The 24648-nt window shown below is 42.6% G+C and overlaps 1 protein-coding gene across 1 annotated transcript; it reads right to left on the reverse strand.

Annotated features, from left to right (window-relative positions):
• On the reverse strand, positions 1–3720 carry LOC107785239 (uncharacterized). The gene is made up of 4 exons (XM_075250910.1): positions 3379–3720; positions 2828–3303; positions 2619–2740; positions 1–566 (listed from the first exon to the last, which is right to left on the reverse strand). Exons 1-4 carry the CDS (start codon positions 3718–3720, stop codon positions 1–3), a joined length of 1506 nt encoding a protein of 501 aa, XP_075107011.1.
• Between the last annotated feature and the right edge of the window lie 20928 nt (positions 3721–24648).

Here is a 24648-nt window from a genome sequence, read left to right on the forward strand (position 1 = left end):
CTATTTGCAGCCTATATGAGTCTTTCTTGAAGGAAGATCTACCACTGACCAAGTGTTATTTTTCTCAAGGGCTACAATTTCAGATTGCATTGCATCAATCCACTTAGGATCTCTACTTGCTTCAGAGAAAGATTTAGGCTCCAGAATAGCAGAATAAGCAGCAAGAGAAACCTGATAAGTTGAGGAAAGAGTATTATAGCCTACATAATTTGAAATTGGATATTGACTACCCTTTTGAGGCTGAACTACAAAGTCTTTCAGCCACACTGGTGGCTTAGTAGTTCTTGAAGACTTTATGAGTTCCACCACTGGAGTAGAGTGTCCAGGAGGCAGCAAAGTAGATGGATCAACTGGTGAAGGTGACACGTCAGCAGTTGACTGATCCTCAGAAGAATTGAATATAGGATCTTCAGGAGAGTTGATTGCAGAAACAAGAGTTGTATCAGGAATTGTATCTTGAGGTAAAGATTGAGTTAAAGTCTCAACAAATTCCAGCACAGGGAATAGAATAGAAGACTCAAAAGACGTGTTTGAAAGGAAATACCTCCTTTTTGAATACAATATCCCTATTGACAAAGAAAACTTTAGAAAGAAAATCATAAATAATGTACCCTTTCTGGGAGGAGGAGTACCCCATATGAACTGATGGTACAACTCTAGGATTGAATTTGTCACATTTCTTCACATTGGTTGCATAGTATAGGCTGCCAAAGACCTTGAGGTGGTGTAGAGAAGGTGACATGTGGAATAAATGTTAAAATGGGGATTTATCTTGTAGCACCACAGTGGGAAATTTGTTCAATAGATATACAGCAGTGTAGATACATAGGCCCCCCAGAATTTCAAGGGCACAAAAGCCTGAAACTCAAAGCCCTGGCCATGTCTAAGATGGATTTGTGCCTCCTTTCAACATCACCATTCTGTTGGGGTGTGCAAGACACAAGAGCTTTGATGCAAAATTTCGTGTTCCTTCAACAAGGTGCCTAGTTGTTCATTAAAGAACTCTGTTCCATTATCAGTTCTAAGGCATTTTACTCCACTACCAAATTGAGTTTTAACAAGTATCAGAAAGTCTTTTAACACAACTATTGAGTCAGCTTTAGTGTGCATGAGATAGATCCAGGTGTATCTAGAATGATCATCGACTAGAGTCAAAAAATACCTTTTACCATCATAAGTTGGTACCCTATAAAGCCCCCACTAGGGGTGGGCATCGGTCGGTTCGGTCGGTTAGTATGAAAGTACGGTTCGGTTTATCGGTTTTCGGTTTTGTAATATTAATAACCAAACCAAACTGAAGTATTTACGGTTCGGTACGATTTTTTCAAAGTTCGGTTCGGTTATTTTCGGTTTAGTTATTCGGTTATTAACGGTGCTAAGATTTTTATGTGTTGATCTATAATAGCTCTGGAAGTGAATTCCTTTGGAATAATGTTTCGAATTAGTTCCTCTTATGCCAGTTTACTCGAGGAAATGTGTCATTTTGGTCTGTTGGCGCCTGGCAGTCTTCAGGGAAAAAAGCTGAGAACATATGTTCTTTTATAATAGATTTATGTGTTTGCCCACTCACAAGTTTCATCACTCAATCATTCCATGTTTAAAATGCCTGCACAATTACGGTAATTGTCAAACATAACAAAATCAACTCTAACTATTACATGCACATCCATATCAGATTTGAATCACCTGTTATCTCTCACTGCAAATGAGAAAATACCCCAACTTTTTTTTAAAATGTCAAACATAACAAAATCGACCTATAACTACTGATATTGACCCATTATACAGAAGCATGCAACATCTACTCTAACGCCTCCACACTCCACTCAATAAGAACATTTAAAGATGGGAAGCTAAAACTATCAGCAGATGCTCACCCCTAAATGCAGATGCTAGACACTTAATTCAACATAGCAACTAGCAACTAGCAAGGGCTTTTACATTAAAGTAAAAAAAAATAATATGCAAACCCAGAGGGACGAGGCGTGGAGGACTGGAGGCGACGAGCGGTAGAAGAGGAAGAGAGGCGTCACAGTAGGCGGTTAGGCGCAACAGCAGCAAGCGACGAAAGGAGGAAGGAAAGTGAGGACTCAAGAACCCTAATTAGAACTAAGACAGTTTCTATTTTCTAATTTCTAAAGAAGTAGACTAGGAAAGTAACTTAAGTAGATTGTAGGAATGTAGGGTATTGGGTAAATTGGGATTCAGATTTGTGAATGGGTTTTGGGTAAATTGGGCTAAAAAGAAGGTGACCAGGTGGGCGAGCCCATATGTTCAAAAGTGATAACCCAAACCCAATAATTAATATCCTATATTTCTCAACTCTCATACCCAAACTTCGATTTTTCGGTTTAACCGAAAACCAAAATACTAAAATCGTTAACCGCACCGTATTCCGAAATTTAATAATTTATAAACCGCACACCGACTGAATAACCGATTAAACCGACAACGAAAAACCGAAATTTACGGTTCGACCGGTTTTATCGGTTCGGCCGGTATTATGCCTACCCCTAGCCCCCACATATCAGCATGTACAATATCAAATGCAGCACTAGAGCAAGTTTGACTATGAGAGAAAGGTAGCCTTGATTGTTTAGCAATAGGACAAACAGTACAGTGATGACCTTCTAGTTTTAGACTAGGAACACCATCTAGCTTTTGCAAGACTTTTAATGGAGCATGTCCTAATCTTCTGTGCCACAAAGAGGACACAGAGCAAGACTGTTCAGTAGCTAGACTACCACATTTATTGAATGCATCAGAAGTAGTATTTACAGTTAGAAAAGAAGTAGAAATTTGCTTATGAAGCACTTGTTATCCAGACAATGGCCTTCCATTTGCCTTCAGAATGTAAAGTCCAAACTCTTCTTTACCAATCCCCAACACCTTCCCACTTGAGAGTTCCTGGAAGATACAAACGTCAGGATAGAAAGCTACTAAACATTGTAACTCCTTTGTGATCTTTGAAACTGAGAGTAAATTATATTTGAAATCTGGAATATGAAGAATATTCTGAACTGGATTATCCTTGAAAAATGATGCAACACCCTTATGTGAAATAGCTACTTGCTCTCCAGCGAATAAGTGTACCTTGTTCCTATCCTTTCCAGTTAACTTCACATAATCATCTAACAAATCCAGACTTTGAACCATATGATTAGAAGCACTTGTATCTTCTATCCAATTCTGGTCTACAAGATGTGACGTAAGTGCATGGGCAATACCTGTTGTCCCTGCAGTTGCAACATTTGCTACAGGTTCAGCCTCTTGTCCTTTGTTTAGTAGCTGAAAGATCTGATTCTATTGCTCATGAGTGAAGAAGTGAGCTGGTACAGCAAGTGGAGTCATGGAAGAATGATTGTGTGACTCGGGAACTTGATTTCCAACACTTGTAACACTATTTGCATGAGTATTGGAAGGGCTTTCTCTCTTTCTATTTTTGAAATCTGGAGGATAACAATGCAGTTTGTAACAGTTATCTTTGGTGTGCCCTTTGCCTTTGTAGTATTCACAATAAATCCCAGATTTTTCAAATGAATTACTACGCTTAAAACCTCCATTGTAGTTATTAGTATTGAATCCTCCATTGTTGTTGTAACCTCCATTGCAATTACTTTTGTATGACTTATTGCTCATCATTGCTGCAACTTCATTATTGTCAGTTAAGGAAGAAGTACATTTCCCATGTATCCTTTGACTCTCCACATTGATAATCATGGCATAGGCGTGGTTTATGCTAGGCAGTGGCCTAGTCATCAGAACCTGGTTTTAGCAGTCTCATAAGACTCATTCAAACCAGTCGAAAATTGATATAGTTTCTGCAGCTGGTAACGTTCGGTATGCCTCTTAGATTCAGGGCATCCACAAGTAGGTGGAGGATCTAGAGTTTCATACTCATCCCACAGCTCTCTAAGTCTAGAGAAATATACAGAAACATAGGAGATTCCCTGAGTTAAAGTGGCAATCTATTTATGCAGATAGCAGGCCCTAGAAGCATTGACCTTATCAAACCTTTCTCTAAAATCCTCCCATACTTTGTGAACATCAGATGCATAGATCACTGTACTAATTAGACTAGGTGTGACTGTATTCATTATCCAGGCTAGAACAATAGCATTACACCTATCCCACAGTTCATGTAAACTAGAATCATACATCTCCCAACGACATGTACCCAGCACAAAACCTAGCTTGTTTTTACCATGCAACACAATTTTCATTGATCGACTCCAAACTGAATAGTTCTCAGAACCTTGAAGTTGAACAGAAATGAGTACCGAACCTTGAGTGTCAGACGGATGAATGTAGATAGGGTGATTGTGATCGATTTGATCAGCAGACTGAGGAGTCGACTAAGTATCATCTATCTCTTTATTAATCAACATTTTAGCAGCTATAAATTTCTTCGAACTCTTTAATTGAAAGTGTATACACAGAGGAATCAGCAAATCAACAATTGAGGCGAGATCTCAAAACCCTAGCTTGTTGAAAGGGGTCTAAATTGAGCAATTAACTCAAAAATTAACTTGAACTCTTGCTTAACAGAAGAATTCTGTCACAACTGAGCTAGACGGGACCGACAACCAAAGCTCTGATACCATGTTAAGGAGCTTCAGCTATGGCGGAAGAAGAGTTTAGAAGAAGAGAAACAGAGAGAGAGAAAGCAATAACATTTCTGTATATTGAGAAAATGAACCGAAAACAATGGTCTCTCTTACACAACCACTAACATATCTACTTTATATATACTACAACTAACTTCCAACTAACTAATAGTATTTACATAAATAGTTGGGACCCACTTCTCTTAACACTCCCCCTCAAGCTAAGGGATGAAACACATTTTTCATTCCCAGCTTGCTCAACAAGTATTCATGAAATGATGGATGTTAGCCTCTTTCTTCCTTTTTATAATAGTAGGATTATGAGCTATTCTAGTTAGACAAGTGAATGACCTTCGACATTCTATCTACTTGTCAGAAGTGTTTCTAGTGGCTAAAATTGAGAAGGTGAATATGCCCTCTTAACATTAGTTGCAGAAGTATTTATGATGTCGTAACCGCAAATAAATGTATGAATCCTTCTTTCTGTATCAACAAGAATGAATATATTTTATGCGTGAGAAAAAGACCTGAGACTGAGATCAAGCACCTTATGTTCCTGTAGAGCCATACTCTTACAAACAAAAATTATGATGACAGGATGATTGTTTACTCGAAAAATCGGACAGAGTTGAATTTGTATGTAGTTCTAAGGGTATGTGGTATAACTTGATACAAATCGCAAAGAGAAATAGAAATATCCAATCTTGACTAAAAGAACGAAAGATAAAAATGGTTGAAAAGAGAAAATAAATGGACCAGATAAGATGAAGTAAGAGAGCTCAAATGATTGAACTTTCAATATAAGGAATAGTCTTTTTAACAATGTGTGAATGTCCTCTTTACAGAAACAACATTCATCCCTTTATAGTGGAGGGATCATACTTTAGATATAATAAAAAATACATAGTGGGAAAGCCATGAGGAATTAGTTTTTCCCTAATTTCTGTCAGGATTCTCTCCCCTAGTGCGGTTGCAACGGCTCTTGTCTGTGAGCTCGATATTGACACGAGCTCGGTATTGACTCAAGCCCTCGATCTTGACTCGAGCTTGATTCTGACTCGGAGTCTGGTATTGATTCGGGGTCGGTGTCGATAGGTCTATGCATCTTAGGCTAGATAATTTCTCTTTGCCTCGTAGTTCGGTTTGGATACGAGCTCGATAATGCTACCGAGCTTGTCATTGATCGGTCCTAGAACTCGAAGCTTGATGACCTGACTTCGGACCTCGACCTGGTATTACGAAGCCTCCATTCGATGAAAGTATTATCATACCGACCAGTCCGTACGACGGACTAATATGTTTTGACCGTATACAGATAGTCCCCGTGTTTCTCCGGAAGAATGTAACGAGAAATGACATGATTTTCCAACGGTATGATTAGACATATACTGACGTGTGCATCGAATCCGATCGTGATGTACACGATAGTTATCCCGTCGGTTTAGTTTATCAAGGCATTTAATACGTGTCAGACGGCAGTCGGCCATTACCGATATTGGACCGCCACTGCTCAGTCTATAAATATCCCCTTCTTTCACCATTAATCACTTTTACATCTTCTAATCTCAAAATTTTCTAAGCATTTCCTCATACCTTCTGAATTAAGTGTGAAATTTTTCTTCTGTGGTTTTTACTGCAAAATCTTTCTTTGAAACACCACATCTTCTTTATTTCCTTCTTCTAAATTCAAAAATGGTGAAAACATCAAAAATCGTCCCTAAAAAAGAAGAGGCTTCTTCTTCATAGCCCGCCGCCGATAAAACACCGGTGGAGCCACGGCCTGAGGAGTTTGTTCCTGGAACGTGTCTTCTCACCTCCGATTTTAAGCTCGATAAAGGCTCGTTGGTTCCCGGTCGGTGTGAGCCGGTATCGAGGTATTTATGCTCGATAACCAAAAAGCAACTTGCACAGTTAAAGACAGATTGCAACTGGGATAACACAGAAGTGGTAATTCCGGCTCCAGATGAAGATATTACCACCTACGTGGAAGGGTTCCTTAGTGTGTATACTTACCCTTTTACGTTAGGACCTTTCGACCCTGTTATCATCGATTTTTGTCGTCAATACCGAATAACTCTAGGTCAGATTCACCCTTCCTTTTGGCGGATCTTTATCCTGATCCGTTTCTTTTCAAGCAAGATCGAGGGGATGCCTTTCACCCTCGATCATCTTATTAGATTGTATAGTCCCCGCCTCTTTTGAGGTGGATTAATAAAACTTCAACATCGGGCTACCAAGGTACTGTTCTCGAGCATAGATGAGGACAAAGATCGAGGTTGGATGGGCAGGTTCGTTTGAGTGAAGACTTCGGACCTTATCCCAGCCGAAAATATGCCATTCCCCAAAGAATGGAAAATGAAGCGTAAGTGTAATTCTGCTGTTTATTCCCAATCGCTTTGTCTCTTTATTACTTTCTTGATGATATCTCTTTTGTGATGCAGCGGTTCCTTGGATGCCCGGTGCCGTTCCCGATCTTAAGATTTGGGTACGGGCCCTGGCTTCGACCTCTACATACGCCGAACGTTCGTGGTGTGATTTGGCAAAGGGCCGATGGGAGGCAAAAAATCATGGAAAGCCTATTTCTCATGTTTTGAGAGTTTGAACAAAATATTTTCCACATATTCAACCGTTTTTCTTGTGTGTAGGCCTGGCAGAGATGCGGTTTTGAGGCCCCTGCCCGGCGAGGAAGAAGCCTCGGGCCCGGTTTCTAAACCGGAGAAGGGAAATAAGAGAAAAAGGGCCTCTATTTCTGAAAATCCAAAACCAAAGGCAAGGTCGACTCGTAAGTCGAGGAAGAATACCATTTCTTTCTTAGAATCGGTTCAACGTCTAAGGAATGAAGATGAGGAAGAAGAAGAAGACGGGTCCGTACTGGTGGCTCGAGCGAAGAAGACCACTGATGTTCTACAGGCAGCTGGATCGATGGTGGTTTATAAGGCTCCGCCTCGAACTGAGGATATATCAGAGAAAGATTCGGGCAGAGTCCCTGAGTCGTTGGAGATCGAGGATGCTTCCCGTCGAAGCCAACGGATGTAGGATATGTCTAAAGGGGTTGTCCCTGAATCTCTTTGAATCGAAGAGAACGCCCCAAGTGACTCACTTGGGGCAGTAGCAATCAAAGACTCGCCCACCTTTCCTGTTTTTTCCGAAGGGGCGATTCAGGAAGCCCAAGCTTTGGGGGCCTCGAAATAGACAGGCTTCATGAGGGAGAGGATCCTTTTTGTGACCTGTTTACCGGTGTCGAGGACGCTGCCGGAACTAGTGATGCATTGAATCTTTTTCACGGAGTGCAGTAGGCTTTGAATCACGTAAGCCTTAAATTATTTTGTTGGTATTATCTCTTATGTCTGTTTTTCTTTTCTTACTTTGTTTCTTCTTTCTTCGTAGGCCGTAGAAGCTCATCGAGAAGCATGTTCTCGATCCCGAGCTGAGCTGCGTCAATACGAGGCCGATCTCCAACGGGCCACGGAGGAGAGGAAGGCCCTTAAACTCCTCTTAGGTCAAAGGGGAAAGGAAATCAAGGACCTCCGAGCTGAGTTGGCCAAAGCTCACCAAGATCAGACCGATATGTCCAAGCAGGTAATGACACTATTAAAAGCCTATGGACTCGATACTGGAACGATGGCTAATCTTTCAGTCTCACAGCTGCAGCAGAAGCTTGAGATGATCGGGAAACTCCGTGAGGAGGTCGATGTGATACAGGCGGAGTCCTTGAAATGGAAAGGAAATATAGACCGCTTTGCTGCAGAGAAAGAGGCTGCTCGAGCCCAATTATCATCAGCCGAAAGTCAACTTCAAAGTCTGAAGGAGAAAAGCTTGGTTCAAGCAAGGAAAACAGAGGAGCTCGAGGCTCGGTTGGCTTCTGAACTTGCCAAGGCTGAAAAGACAAAGGCCGATGTAGACGCATTTGTGGCTGTTTATCGGGCCGATGCTGAAGCCGCTCAGTCATATGTAAGAGAGGTAGCCGAGACCGCTCGAACTCGAGCTCATTGGATTGCCGAATTTTCCAAATGCCAATCTCGGAGGGAAACCCTCGAGGAGATCCATGCTCGAGGCTTCGATCTTACTGAAGAGATAACAAAGGCAAAAGAGATTAAAGCCGATGCTGGGGCCTTGGCCTCCGATGATGATGATGACGATGATGATGATGATGACGGTGATGGGAGCAAGAACGGATCTCAGAGTGGGGAGGAGCCCGATGGAGAAAAGACTGCTCCCGTAGATAATTATGGTTTTTCGTTTTTTGATCTTTTCATGTAAGGTCCTGATCGGACGTTTTGTAAACATCGTCATATATATAAAGGTCTTTTCTTTTACCAACTTATCTTTGTTTTCTTTTCTTCCTAGTGAAGATTTTGTTTTAATTGTGTCTTATGAAAATGTCCATAAGTTTGAGGATTTAGTTGAGTGAGTGTTTACTCAAACTTTTAGTAAAGTAGCCCTTAGGCTTAATAGTCGAGCGAGTGATTACTAGAACCCGAAGTAATATATCTCTTAGGCTCAATAGTTGAGTGAATGATTGCTCGAACTCGAACTCGAAGTATTGTAGCACGTAGGCTTTATGGTCGAGTGAGTGATTGCTCGAACTCGAAGTAAGATAGCCCTTAGGCTTAATAGTTGAGTGAGTGATTGCTTGAACTCGAACTCGGAGTATTACAGCCCGTAGGCTTTATGGTCGAGTGAGTGATTACTCGAACTCGAAGTAAGATATTCCTTAGGCTTAATAGTCGAGTGAGTGATTGCTTGAACTCGAACTCGGAGTATTGCAGCTCGTAGGCTTTATGGTCGAGTGAGTGATTGCTTGAACTCGAAGTAAGATAGCCCTTAGGCTTAATAGTCGAGTGAGTGATTGCTTGAACTCGAACTCGGAGTATTGCAGTCCGTAGGCTTTATGGTCAAGTTTTTCAAAATTCCTTCGATAGTGGTCGGCCCTTAAGCCTGTTTGAATCATGAAGTAGAACAAATATTTCGAAGTATGAGATATCGGTAAAGAAGAAGTTTCCCTTTATAAGTCATTATACATATGTTTGTATTTTGCGCCAGGCTCGAGCAAAACTATGCGGGCATGGTTCGTTTTGACCATTTGGCCCTTACACTTTTCTCTATCGAGACCCTGTCTGACATGAATTTGATATGAAATAACTTTCTTGTATCGAACTTGATTTATTCGATGGTAAAGCCCCCCAGTATTCAAGGTTGACTGTAAAGAGGCCTTGGATACTGTTGAATTGTCCTCAGGTAGCACATAGTTATTACCTCGTTAAAAACCTCGTCGTAAAAACCCAGTTGGGATAAAAACCGATCTAAGGGGAAAAAAATGGAACGCGTACTTTCAAACCTGAGGTCTCGATGTCTTTGGTCGAACTCCTGCAACGAGTTAGCGTCGAATATATATGGACGAAAAGAGGGAGAAAATCATACCTTAACAATAATATCGTTTGAGAAGTGATATGTTCCAGTTGTTTGGTAATGGTGTGTCATCCATCGTTCTGAGTTTATAAGACCATTTTCCGACTATATCAAGGACTTGATAGGGTCCTTCCCAATTCGGGCCGAACTTTCCTTCAGTAGGATCTCGAGTGTTGATGTTGACCTTTCTTAGGACTAAGTTTCCTACCATGAAGTGGCAGAGGTCGGTTCTTCTATTGTAGTACCTTTCGATTCGTTGCTTTTGTGAAGCCATTCGAACAAGTGTCGCTTCTCGTTTTTCATCCAATAATTCGAAGCTAGTATTCATATCCTCGTGGTTCGATTCCTCTGATCTATGTCGAAACCTTGGGTTAGGTTCTCCCAGTTCAACTAGAATTAAGGCTTCGGAGCCATACACCAAGGAAAACGGAGTTGCCCCCATACCGGACTTCGATGTTGTTCGATATGCCCAAATGACCTCGGGCAGAATTTCTCGCCATTTCCCTTTAGCTTCGTTTAACCTTTTCTTCAGGTTTTGGATGATAGTCTTGCTCGTCGATTCGGCATGTCCGTTCCCACTAGGATGGTACGGTGTTGACAATATCCTTTTTATTTTATGGTCTTCGAGAAATTTTGTCACTTTACTGCCGATAAATTGCTCACCATTATCGCATGCTATTTCTGCGGGTATCCCAAATCGACACACGATGTGATCCCAGATGAAGTCTATAACCTTTGTTTCTCTTACTTTCTCGAACGTCTGTGCTTCAACCCATTTAGAGAAATAGTCAGTCATAAACAAAATGAACTTATCTTTACCTGGGGCCGATGGTAGGGGGCGACGATATCCATCCCCCATTTCATGAATGGCCATGGGGATAGTACTGAATGAATTTGTTCTCCGGGGTTGATAGATCATCGGTGCGAACCTTTGACATTTATCACATTTTCGAACAAACTCCTTAGTGTCATTTTCCATGCTATTCCAGTAGTATCCTGCCCTACTGATTTTGAGAATCAGTGATTCGGCGTCGGAGTGGTTTCCACAAGTACCTTCATGGACCTCTCGTAAAATATAATCGGTGTCTCCTGGTCCTAAGCATACTGCCAATGGTCCATCGAACATCCTTCGGTATAGTGTTCCATCTTCGGCCAACGTGAATCGAGCAGCTTTGGTTAGTAGGACCCTTGATTCTTTAGGGTTCGATAGAAGTTTTCCGTTCTTCAAGTATTCAATATACTTATTCCTCCAATCCCAGGTTAAGCTTGTAGAATTTATCTCGGCATGCCCTTCCTCGACTACGGATCCCGAGAGTTGAACGACAGTCCCCGAGTCTATCTCGTCTTCCTCGACCAATGACCCAAATTTGTGAGTGCATCGGCCTCACTGTTTTGTTCTCGAGGCACATGTTGTAAAGTTCATTCCTTGAAACGGTGCAAAGTTACGTGTAATTTATCCAAATACCTTTGCATTCTATCTTCTCGAACTTCGAAGGTTTTGTTTACTTGGTTTACCACTAGCAAAAGAGTCACATTTGGCTTCAATAACTTCTGCTCCCAAGCTTTTAGGTAGCTCGAGACCTGCAATCATGGCCTCGTACTCGGCCTCATTGTTAGTCAACCTAGAAGTTTTGATGGATTGCCGTATAATGCCACCCGTGGGGGGGTTCAACACGATGCCAAGCCCATACCCCTTCACATTCGAAGCACCATCTGTGAAGAGGGTCCAAACCCCCGATTTTGACAAGAGTTCTTTTTCAACTTCAGATACTAGGGTTGGCGTGAAATCGGCCACGAAGTCCGTTAAAATTTGAGACTTGATGGCCGTACAGGGTTGATATTCGATATCGTACTGATCACTCCCAACTATGCCTTGTAAAAAGGACTAAGCGGTCGCTGCAAATATAATCCGGTTCAAGTCTGGAGTCGAATCCCACAGGGAACTAACGTATTTACTATAACTTTTAACAATGCTAATGATAAGCTCAGACAATTTTCGGATACAAGATTTTTAACAGAGCATAAGTGGAATTTATTTATCTAATGAAAAATGACAACAAAATTAGCAATAATCAAGAATAAGGTTGAATTTAAAGGTAAAAGAATCTAGGGCTATTGATTTTCTCAATTGCAGGACTAATTCCTGACATGTTAGCTATAATCTCGTCGTAATATTCTATGAGGATTATGAGTTCCTGGCTACCGTAATTATATCTTGATCAATTACGATAATTTACTATAAGCATTATCTCGAACTACTCTAGTTAACAATTTATGCAACTCACAAGTATCCCACTAAAGCTTCGTTATTTCTAACCCCGCTGTTAAATTCAAGTAATTAATCTCTTAACTTACCCGAAAGTGGTGTTGTTCAACAACAATCTAACCAAGTATTCTTTCTCAAGCAACACAAGGCAACTAGACACGATTAATCAAGGGCCCTTTCAATTAATCACAACACAACACATAGTTGAACAATTATAAAATAAGAATGGCTCAATTATATCTAAACATAGTTAAAACTTCATCCAACAATTGGTTCCATCAACCCTAGATGATGGGTTTAGCTACTCATACTAATGGGTAAAAATTCACTATAACAATTCATAATCAACAATGGAAGTAAGAAGAAGAAGAAGAAGAAAACTCTTAGGAAATTCTCCGTCTTCTCTCTCTTGTTCTTGCCTCCAAAAACTCCTAAAAATAACCCTGTTTCTCTTCTGGGCGAATTAGGCTTCATATAGGTTTAGGTTAGTCTCCTTAGAAATTACATAATTGCCCCTGAGTTGTTGGCCTCCGTTCGCCCGTCCGCGGCCGCGGATCCGGCCGCGGATTTCAGTCAGTGTTTTGCCTCCAGTGCGCGGTCCAATCCACGATCAACTCCGTGGCCGCGCACCTGGAAGGGACCTCCCCGCTTGCTTTTCTTACTCCTTTTCGACCGGGCTAACCTTCGATTGGCCTTCCACACTCCATATTGACTCCAAAACACTCTTTAGCTTCCTCCTAGCTTGGAGTGGCTCCTGCAAAGTATAAAATTCTTAATTAGAGCATTTTGTTATCTTTTAGCATTCAAATATCAATAAAGTGCGGCTAAATTAGAGTATAAATAGTGTCTAAATTGCATAAATATAGCCTACTATCACGGATCCAGGATTTCAAGAGGATGAGTGCACTATTGTAAAGAAGTGTATCTAGAATTTATATTTGACAGGTTTAAGTAGTCAAAACGCATATGGGGTGACATTGAAAGTATGGTCTTAACTTCTTAGAGGCGCTTATCAGAGCAAGTGTTAATTTCTCTAAGTGAGGATATCTAGTTTCTGCTTCTCCTAAGGTCTGACTTACATAATAAACAGGAAATTGCGTACCTTGCTCTTCTCGAACTAGGACGCCACTTACCACGATTTCCGACACCGCCAATTATAAGTAAAGTTTTTCATCTGCCTTCGGGGTGTGAAGCAGTGGTGGGCTCGACAGGTATCGCTTCAATTGTTCTAACGCTTGTTGGCATTTCGGAGTCCACACGAAATCGTTCTTCTTTTTGAGTAGAGAGAAGAATCTGTGGCTTCGATCCGACAACCTCGAAATGAACCGGCCTAATGCAGCTATCCGTCCAGTTAGCTTCTGCACTGCTTTTACACTATCTACGATGGTGATGTATTTGATGGCCTTGATTTTATAGGGGTTGATCCCGATTCCCCGATTTGATACCATGAAGCCAAGGAACTTGCCCTAACCAACCCCGAAAGCACATTTCTCGGGGTTGAGTTTCATGTTGTATTTCCTTAAAATCTCGAACGTCTCCTGGAAATGAGTCAAATGGTCCTCTGCGCGCATGGACTTAACTAGCATATCATCAATATAAACTTCCATTGACTTACCTATTTGATCTTTGAACATTTTATTCACTAGGCGTTGGTAAGTAGCTCCTGCATTTTTTATTCCGAAGGGCATTACATTATAACAATATGTTCCATATTTGGTGATAAATGAGGTCTTTTCTCGGTCCTCCGGGTTCATTTGAATTTGATTGTACCCGGAATAGGCATCGAGAAAAGTAAGGATCTCGTGGTCGGTTGTGGCATCGATCATGCGATCGATGTTAGGCTGTGGAAAAGAATCTTTGGGGCACGCCTTGTTCAGATCTTTATAATCTACACACATTCTAAGTTTGTTCCCTTTTTTAGGGACTACAACTACATTGGCTAACCATTCGGGATATTTTACTTCCCAAATCGACCCTATTTTGAGAAGTTTAGTTACCTCGTCCTTTACAAATGTGTGCTTTACCTCGGACTGAGGTCTTCTTTTTGCTTCACCGGTTTGAACCTATTGTCCAAGCTCAGCCGGTGCGTTGTTATCGATGGTGGGATTCCTGCCATGTCTAAATGGGACCAAGCAAAACAATCTATGTTTTTAATAAGAAATTGAATAAGTTTTTTCCTGAGTTCGGGGGTCAATCCCGTTCCCAGGTAAACCTTTTTCTTGGGTAGATGCTCGATCAATATAACCTGTTCCAGTTCTTCGATCGTTGATTTGGTGGCGTCAGAATCTTCGGGGGTGATAAAAGTTCGAGGGGTCAGAAAATCCTCCTCCTCTTCTTCTATTTCCTGCTTCCCTGATTCGGTCGAGACTGGCGGCTGTGATTGCTATTTGACTTCTCATTTACCTTTAATGCTCAATCTTTCCAAGGTTGAGAGTGTTGATATCGGTGTTACCTCATCGACTGCAAGCATTTCCTTCGCAACATGCTGCTCCCCGTATATTATTTTCACGCCACCCGACGTGGGGAATTTCATTACTTGGTGGAGAGTCGAAGGTACTGCCCTCATATTGTGGATCCAAGGCCTTCCAAGTAGGGCATTGTACCTCATGTCGCCCTCAATTACGTGGAACTTGGTATTTTGGATGGTCCCAGCCACGTTCACCGGTAGAATAATCTCCCCTTTAGTTATTTCACTGTCCATATTTAAGCCGTTTAAGATCCGAGCTGCGGGCACAACTTGATTTTACAGACCGAGCTGCTCCACGACCCTCGATCGGATGATGTTCTCAGAGCTACCTGGATCCACTAAAACACGCTTAACTTGAACTTTATTTAATAAGATAGAAATTCCCAGAGTGTTGTTGTGGGGCTGAGAAATGCCTTTTGCTTCTTCGTTATCGAATGATAAAGTGCCTTCGGGCATATAATCTCGGGTTCATTTTACCCCAGTGGTCGGTACCTTATTGCGTTTGAGTATGGGTCTCTGTGGATTGTCGACCCCACTAATGATCATATGAATGATATGTTGAGGTTCCTCTTGTTCATTTTTTCCGTTGGCGCCCCTTTCTCTGAAGTGATTCTTGGCTCGATCGCTGAGGAACTCTCGAAGGTGGCCCTCATTGAATAGACGGGCTAGCTCATCCCTTAATTGTCTGCAATCCTCGGTCTTGTGGCCGTGCGTACCATGATATTTGCACATCGAATTTGGTTTTCTTTGGGAAGGATCGATTTGCATGGGTCTGGGCCACCTAGTATCTTTGATTCTTCCGATTGCCGATACAATGCCCGATGCATCGACGCTGAAGTTATATTCCGATAACCGAGGTGCCTCTATAGGATCGGCATATTTGTCAAAACCACTCTTGCTCATAAGTCCCTGAGAATTCTGCCCTCGATCACTTCTTCGATTGATCCGGGCGGAATTGCGTCCCGAACCATTGTTCTTTCGATCTGCAATGTATGGTTGATATCGGTCTCTATTCGACCTTGGCTCTCTGTCGATGTCCCTTTGGTTTTTAATAGACGACATAGCCGACCTGTTTGGATGTACTTGTCACGCCCCGAACCTAGGAGCGAGACAAGCTTGGTATCAGAGCAGTTCTATCCTAGGAAGTCTACAAGCCGTGTCTAGTAGGGTCTTGTTATAGATGTGTTGTGCACCACATTATATAAGCAGGGAACTACAGGGCATTTAGGAGTTGGTTACCCTTCTTTGAAATCTAAATCGTGCCATAGAACTGAGTTATAGGAAATTTGAATTAAACTTATGTGTTGGTGTTTGCATGCACAGATGACGGTGACTAGGAAGACTACGGCTAGCCAGAGGAGAGATACAGCAGTAAGTGAGGGGACCAGCAGGGTACCCCCAGTAGATGGGGCCCAGTCTGAGGCTCAAGGCGAGACCCCTACTCAGCCATTACCGGCTCCTCCACCAACTACGGAGATTCCTAGGGAAACTGCACATCCAGTTCCCCCTCCACTTCCATCAGATCAGGACTTGAGGAGTGCGGTGCATTTGTTGACACAGTTGGTAGCTACCCAGCAACAGGCTAGGGCATCGGCTAGTGCAGGAACTTCTGAGGGGTCTGGGAGTTCAAGGGTCCGAGAGTTTATTGCTTTGAGTCCCCCAGAGTTCACGGGGACAGATCAGAGGGAGGACCCGCAGGATTTCATAGATCAGCTTCACAGGATCTTTCGTGTTATACATGCCACGGAGAAAGAGGCAGTTGAGCTAGCAGCTTTTCGACTCCGAGATATAGCCATCCTTTGGTACGAGGGATGGGAGAGGTCCAGGGGACGTGATGCACCTCCAGCTATTTGGGAGAATTTTTCAGATGCCTTCCTTGACCAGTACTTACCGCGGGAGATCCGACAGGCTCGAGTCGATCAGTTTCTAGCCCTCAAGCAGGGTAATATGAGTGTTCGAGAGTATAGTCTCCGTTTTGACTCATTGGCCAGATATGCACCATCCATAGTTGCTACTATGCGGGACAGGATTCACAGGTTTATATCAGGGTTAGCCCCAGAGTTAACCGAGGCATGTGCCACCGCTGCATTGCAGGATAGTATGGATATCTCCCGGATTCAGGCATTCGCCCAGAATATAGAAAGGGGTAGGCGTCGGCAGCAGGGTACAGAGAGGGCTGAGCAAGGGCAACGTAAGAGGATGAGATTTCCCAGGTCTCAGGAGCAATCTCAGGGTAGTTATAGGACCCAGTACTTCAGACGGCCACCTAGGCCTCCGCCACCTCAGTTACAGGGTTACAGGTATAACCGCTATACTCAGTCAGGACCAGGTGAGAGCTCACGGGCATCGGGTTTGCAGCGACAGCGAGGTTCTGCGCAGACATGGTCATTTCCTCCACGGTGTGACATCTGTGGTAGAGGACACTTGGGCCAATGCCGAGCAGGTTCTGATGCTTGTTATACATGTGGGCGTCCGGGGCATATGATGCGAGATTGCCCAAATAGAGATTCTGGGGGAATGGCACAACCAGCGAGTTCAGCAACAGGATCATCTATGTCCGTGCATCCTTCAGGGCGCGAGTCTCAGTCTTCGGCTGGTAGAGGTCGAGGCAGAGGTAGAGGTTCCAGTTCAGGTGGTAATCAGAACCGTATCTATGCTTTAGCGGGTCGACAGGACCAGGAGTCTTCACCAGACGTTGTGACAGGTATATTAACCATTTGCTCTCACAATGCTTATGCTTGGTAGACCCAGGATCAACTTTATCATATATTACCCCATTTGTCGCGAGGAAGTTTGGTATAGTGCCTGAAATACTAAGTGATCCTTTTGCGGTATCTACACTGGTCAGAGAATCGATTATTGCTAGACGGGTTTACCGAGGTTGTACGGTGACAATTTGTAGTCGTCAGACCTCAGCTGACCTAGTTGAGCTAGAGATGATGGATTTTGATGCTATCATGGGCATGGACTGGTTGGCAGCTTGCTATGCCACAGTTGATTGCCGAGCAAAGGCAGTCAGATTTCATTTTTCGGGTGAGCCAGTCCTTGAATGGGTAGGTAATACAGCAACACCCAGAGGTAGGTTTATTTCCTATCTGAAGGCGAGGAAAATGATCGCAAAAGGGTGCATTTATCATATTGTGCGAGTTAGAGATGCAGATGCTGAGATACCTACACTTCAGTCTATTCCCGTAGTCAAAGAGTATGCAGATGTGTTTCCAGATGAGCTTCCAGGTATTCCTCCAGAGCGAGAGATTGATTTTAGCATCGATTTGCTTCCAGGAACTCAACCAATATCCATCCCTCCGTATAGAATGGCACCTGCCGAATTGAAGGAGTTGAAGGAGCAGTTAAAAGATTTGCTGGAGAAAGGTTACATCAGGCCCAGTACCTCACCTTGGGGTGCACCGGTACTATTTGTGCGGAAGAAAGACGGCTCGCTGAGGATGTGTATCGATTATAGGCAGCTGAACAAGGTAACTATTAAGAATAAGTATCCACTTCCAAGGATCGATGACTTGTTTGATCAGTTGCAGGGGGATAGATGCTTTTCAAAGATAGATTTGAGGTCGGGGTACCACCAGGTCAGAGTTCGGGAAAAAGATATTCCAAAGACAGCCTTCAGGACCCGATATGGCCACTTCGAGTTCCTTGTCATGTCCTTCGGGTTGACTAATGCACCCGCCATATTTATGGACTTGATGAATAGCCTATTCCGGCCATTTTTAGATCTGTTCGTGATAGTATTTATTGATGATATTCTGGTTTATTCCCGTTCAGAGGATGAGCATGCGGACCACCTGCGAGCGGTACTCCAAACCCTCCGTGATCGTAAGTTGTATGCTAAGTTTTCTAAATGTGAGTTCTGGTTGAAGTCTGTAGCATTCTTGGGGCATATTGTATCAGATGAAGGGATAAAGGTAGACACTCAGAAGATTGAGGCCGTGAAATCTTGGTTCGTAGCTTTCTAGGCTTAGCAGGATACTATCGGAGGTTCGTAGAGGGTTTTTCTTCCCTTTCGGCACCATTGACGAAGTTGACACAGAAAGAAACTAAGTTTCAATGGACAGAGGCTTGCGAGCGGAGTTTCCAAGAGCTTAAGAACAGGTTGACCTCAGCTCCAGTTCTAACACTTCCAGAGGGTCTAGAGGGTTATGCCGTGTATTGTGATACATCAGGTGTCGGGTTAGGATGTGTCCTGATGCAACATGGGAAGGTAATTGCGTATGCTTCAAGGCAGTTGAGGAAGCACGAGAGGAATTATCCGACCCACGACCTCGAGTTAGCTGCGGTTGTCCATGCACTTAAGATATGGCGGCATTATTTATATGGTGTTCATGTTGATGTATTTACTGATCATAAAAGCCTACAATATATCTTCAAGCAGAAAGAGTTGAATTTGTGACAGAGGCGATGGCTTGAGTTATTGAAAGATTACGATGTTAACATTCTCTACCATCCAGGGAAAGCTAATGTTGTAGCAGATGCCTTAAGTCGCCGATCTATGGGTAGCTTAGCACATGTAGAGCCCGAGAAAAGACAATTAGCTAGAGAGATTCATCAATTGGCTTCGTTGGGGGTTCGGTTAGTAGATTCTGAGGATGGTGGAGTTGTACTCCAAAACACTGCAAAATCATCCCTCATAGCTGAAGTCAAGGAAAGGCAGTACGAGGACCCAGAGTTGGTCGAGTTGAGAGAGCGAGTTCCGCAGCAGAAGAAGCCATTGTTAGAGCTCAAGGGAGATGGGGTTCTCAGATACAGGGGTCGTTCGTGTGTTCCAGATGTAGCAGGGCTACGAGACAGGATTATGTCAGAGGCACATTATTCATGGTATTCCATCCATCCTGGATCGACGAAGATGTATCATGACATTAAGGATGTGTACTGGTGGAACGATATGAAGAAGAACATTGCTGAGTTTGTCGCCCAATGTACTAGTTGCCAGCAAGTGAAGGTAGAGCACCAGAAGCCCGGAGGGCTAATGCAGACTATAGAGATCCCGACATGGAAATGGGAGGCAATAAACATGGACTTTATCATGGCTTTACCTCGTTCTAATCGTAAGTTCGATTCCATATGGGTGATAGTCGATAGGCTCACGAAATCAGCTCACTTCCTACCGGTCAGATCTACATATACAATAGAAGATTATGCAAAGTTATATATTAAGGAGATAGTGCGGCTACACGGAGTACCGGTTTCTATTATATCTGACCGTGGGGCTCAGTTTACAGCACATTTTTGGAGGTCATTTCAGAGAGGTCTAGGGACTCAGGTGAATCTCAGCACAGCTTTTCATCCACAGACTGATGGACAAGCCGAGCGCACAATTCAGACGCTCGAGGATATGTTACGAGTATGTGTGTTGGATTTTAAAAGAAGTTTGGATGAACATCTACCTCTTATCGAGTTTGCATATAATAACAGTTACCACTCCAGTATCCAGATGGCTCCGTACGAGGCTTTGTATGGGCGTAAGTGCAGATCTCCTATAGGGTGGTTTGATGTTGGAGAATCTGGGTTACATGGGCCAGACCTGGTTCAGCAGGCCATAGAGAAAGTAAAGCTTATCCGGGAGCGACTGTTGACAGCTCAGAGTCATCAGAAGTCATATTCTGATGTGCGGCGACGAGACTTAGAGTTCAGGATTAATGACTGGGTATTCTTAAAGGTATCACCTATGAAGGGCGTGATGAGGTTTGGCAAGAAAGGAAAGCTTAGCCCACGGTATATTGGGCCTTATAGGATCATTCGGAGAGTGGGCCAAGTAGCTTATGAGTTAGAGTTGCCCTCAGAATTGGAGTCTGTCCATCCGGTTTTTCACGTATCTATGCTACGGAAGTGCATTGGCGATCCTACCCGAGTGGTGCCCACAGATGATGTACAGATTACAGAGGACTTGTCATACGAGGAAATTCCAGTTGCCATCCTAGACCGACAAATCTGCAAGCTACGAAATAAGGAGGTAGCTTCCGTGAAGGTTTTTATGGAGGAGCAAGAATGTAGAAGAGATGACGTGGGAATCAGAGGAAGAAATGAAGTCTAAATACCCCCACCTATTTCAAACTGAAGATATGGTTCGAGATGGGACGCTACAACATAGCTCTATGTAGGCTAGCAGGTCATCAGGTAAGCTTTTATTTTTCACTTTCAATATTTATGATTTACGGTCGGTGAGGCAAATTGCTGCTATTTATAAAGATTGGCCATGTGTGGCATGCATAGTATGTTTTCTGGCTGCGTGCAGGTTGGTTTTAACCTAGTGTACGAAGGATACTCTGGCAAAATTTTCCAAAGTCTCTAAGAGTAAACATTCGAGGACGAATGTTCCCAAGGGGGGAGTGATGTTACACCCTATATTTTTGTACGTAAAAATACGTCGTAAGCAAACTAATGTAGGACCAAAAATGAGATAATATTTAAAAGTATATAAAGTAAGTTAATCATGTTACCTATGAAGTTACAAATATTGAAGATCATGAACAACAAGTATAAAGAGGGTTTGACAGTTCAGAAGCTAAAGCAATTGAATAAAACAATGTTTCATCGAAAGTCGACAAGTTAAGAATTTTATAACATGTACCTTTGGGGTGAGACTAGGGTGATTAACATGATAAGGAGATTATGTTATGATTTATATTAGTCGTATGACATCCGTGTGTTATGTTTTAATGTCAAGCGAGTTGTGGAACAAAAGTCGATGAAAGTCATCACAAGTTACACTCATAAGTTTTACTGAAACTTTAGGTCAAATCTAACTGCAATTTTCTCCCAATATACTTAGAGTTATGGGGTGTTCCACCCATCAAATTAAAGATCTATGAGTCTATTTTCCAATTCATTAAACCGTTTGTTAATACGACATCGGAGTAGTGAGATATGGGCATTTTTGCGATACTGCGCAAGCTGCTAGGTGAGTTGTGGACTGTTTTATGTTGCTGTTTTGCTGTTGAGTTGTTGAGTTGTTGAGCTGTTGTGTTGTAGAAACACCATATAAATGTAGGGTGGTTGGCTGGTCGTTCGTCATAACATTTTCAGGTCGTTTTGTGTATGAAGAGATTGGGGTGTGTTGGGCTGTTTTGTAGTATTTGATGGTGTATATAGGGCTGGAAAATGATGTATATATGTTATCATTGTTCTGTTCTTGTATTGTTGGTGTTATCTTGAATTTGGAGGAAGTAAGGATTATAGGTGAGATGCTGCCCGTTTTAATACAAAATAAGTTTGTCGTTCGTTGTGCGATAGTTGTACCTTTCGTAACTTAACGATAGTATTATTATCGTTCTTGTAGATTAAGGTGCAAAGAGGTGAGTTCAACTTGGTGATTGGAAAGATTGTGATAAGATATGTTAAGGCTAAGCCTTCCTTCATTTTGGCATGATCTCGTAGCTACATGTGTTAGTAATGAGACAAAAGAGAAGTTCATATTCATGAATTTATTCACACTATTCTAGTCTCATAAGTTACAATATTATTCCTTATCGAGACTCTATATTCAATTTTAGTATTGTCTTCTTCCAGTCAAGAGAGCAGCAAGCCTATATATACAGTATTACAGTATTTTCATTACCATCGAGCTATAATCGATGGGCAGGCCCCTATTGGGCAACCTCTGATTAGATGGAAAGTTATATACCGAGCCTACTGTGGCCGAGCGCCTATGAGCGAGCCCAGCATGGTCGAGATACATAGCCTAGTATGGTCGAGCGCCTATGAGCGAGCCTACTATGGCAGAGCAGTTATATATACCGAGCCTTATAAGGCCGTACAATTATTTTACTTACTATATTGAAGGAGTTGAGTCAGTATCAACAGGTAAGTATATCTCCAGATCATCTTTGACTCCCAATTATTTTCAGTTATTATATTATCAGTTCAGTTTCAACTTTCAGTTATGTTATCGCCTTATATACTCGGTACATTATTTTGTACTGACGTCCCTTTTCCGGGGACGCTGCATTTCATGCATGCAGGTTCAGATAGACAGACGAGTAGACCTCCTCAGTAGGTGTTTCCAGAGTTTAGCCTGATCGGTAAGCTCCACATCCTTCGGAGTTATCGGGTCTAAGTTTTTGTGTGCATCTTATGTATGTAATTATATATATAATATGGGTAGGTCGGGGCCCTGTTCCGATCACAATATATCTATCAGTAGAGGCTTGTAGACATATCCTGTTGGTTAGTGCAGTATGTTGGGTTTGTAGGCCTGGTATGTATAATTTGGTGGTTTGTCAGCTGTAGTAGCTATGACGGCCTTTTCAGCCTAGTTTTATATTGATGTTTAGTTATCGCTAGTTTCCATTTCAGTTTTATATTTTGCTTCGCAAATTGTCTTGCAAGGTGGCCCCGTGGCCAAAGTATGACATTATATGTTCAGAGTCCCTTAGTCGCAATTTGGTACGCCAGGTTAGGTGAGGCACCGGGTGCTTGTCTCGCTCCTAGGTTCGGGGCGTGACAGTACTAATCCTAGATGAGCTCCTAGTTGATCGTCTTCGACCCTGATTTTTGATTGGTATCGATTGTGCACATCTGCCCAAGTTATTGCTGGATATTCGATCAAATTTTGTTTCAATCTACGTGATGCTATCGAACTTCGCTCGTTCAACCCTTGGGTGAAAGCTTGAACGGCCCAATCGTCTGTGACCGGTGGCAACTCCATGCGTTCCATTTGAAATCGGGACACAAACTCCCTCAGCATTTCGTTATCCCTTTGTTTTACTTTGAAAAGGTCCAATTTCCTTGTTGCGACTTTTATGGCACCGGCGTGTGCCTTTACAAAAGAATCTGCTAACATGGCAAATAAGTCGATGGAATTCGGTGGTAGGTTGTGATACCAAATCATTGCTCCCTTTGAGAGGGTCTCTCTGAATTTTTTTAACAACACAGATTCAATTTCATCGTCTTCTAAATCGTTACCCTTGATGGCACATGTGTAAGAGGTGACGTGTTCGTTGGGGTCGGTCGTTCGGTTATATTTGGGGATTTCGGGCATACAGAATTTTTTGGGGATTGGTTTTGGGGTTGCACTCGAGGGAAAAGGCTTTTGCATGAATTTTTTGGAATCCAACCCTTTTATCATTGGTGGAGCCCCCGGGATCTGGTCGACCCTGGAGTTATACGTTTCTACTTTTTTATCATTGGCTTTGACTCGCTTTGTGAGCTCCTCGAGTATTTTAGCAATTTCGAGAGTAGTCCCCGATTCTTGCTCATTTGACCTCACTATAGATGGCTCCGTTCTGTGGGAAATTTCTCGAGGTGGACTGGGATCCGGCCTGCTCGGTAGCTGGGTTTGGCTCTGCAAATGAGTTATTGCTACCTACTGGGCTTGTAACATTTCAAAAATCATGCGCAAGCTGACGCTGTTTTCCTCAATGTTATGGGTATCTCGAGCTGCAGATCAAGTACCACCATGAATGCTATGTTCAAGTTCAGAACGTTGGGTTGCCTCAAGGGCCATATGCGAATTAACTTCTAGTGGTACTTCGACTCGAGCTTCAGTGACATCGACAAGCGGCCTTCCAGCCCTAGGCGTCAAGTTGTTGGTTTCATCTTGAAGGCCGGCTTCGTTGTCGATAAGTAAAGCCATTAATCGGGGGATTGCTAATCTGAAGTCAAAAATACTCTCAAAAGACAAGCGTAAAACGGTGTGTGTTGCAGGTTTGTATCAAACAACTACTGTTATCCTCAGCCCAACGGTAGTCGTCAAACTGTTTACCCGAAAAATCGGATATAGTTGAATTTATACGTAGTTCTAAGGGTATGTGGTATAACTTGATACAAATCGCAAAGAGAAATAGAAATATCCAATCTTGACTATAAGAACGAAAGATAAAAACGGCTGAAAAGAGAAAATAAATGGACCAGATAAGATGAAGTAAGAGAGCTCAAAGGATTGATCT

Source organism: Nicotiana tabacum, chromosome 4 (assembly GCF_000715075.1).
Source record: "Nicotiana tabacum cultivar K326 chromosome 4, ASM71507v2, whole genome shotgun sequence".
Classification (NCBI taxonomy): domain Eukaryota; kingdom Viridiplantae; phylum Streptophyta; class Magnoliopsida; order Solanales; family Solanaceae; genus Nicotiana; species Nicotiana tabacum.

Coding starts and splice junctions, on each gene's coding strand:
- LOC107785239 (XM_075250910.1), bottom strand. CDS start 3,720: ATGATTATCAATGTGGAGAGTCAAAGGATACATGGGAAATGTACTTCT. Junction 3,304..3,378: donor TTACAAGTGTTGGAAATCAA/GTTCCCGAGTCA, acceptor CATGAGCAATAG/AATCAGATCTTTCAGCTACT. Junction 567..2,618: donor AAAACTAGAAGGTCATCACT/GTACTGTTTGTC, acceptor CTTTGTCAATAG/GGATATTGTATTCAAAAAGG.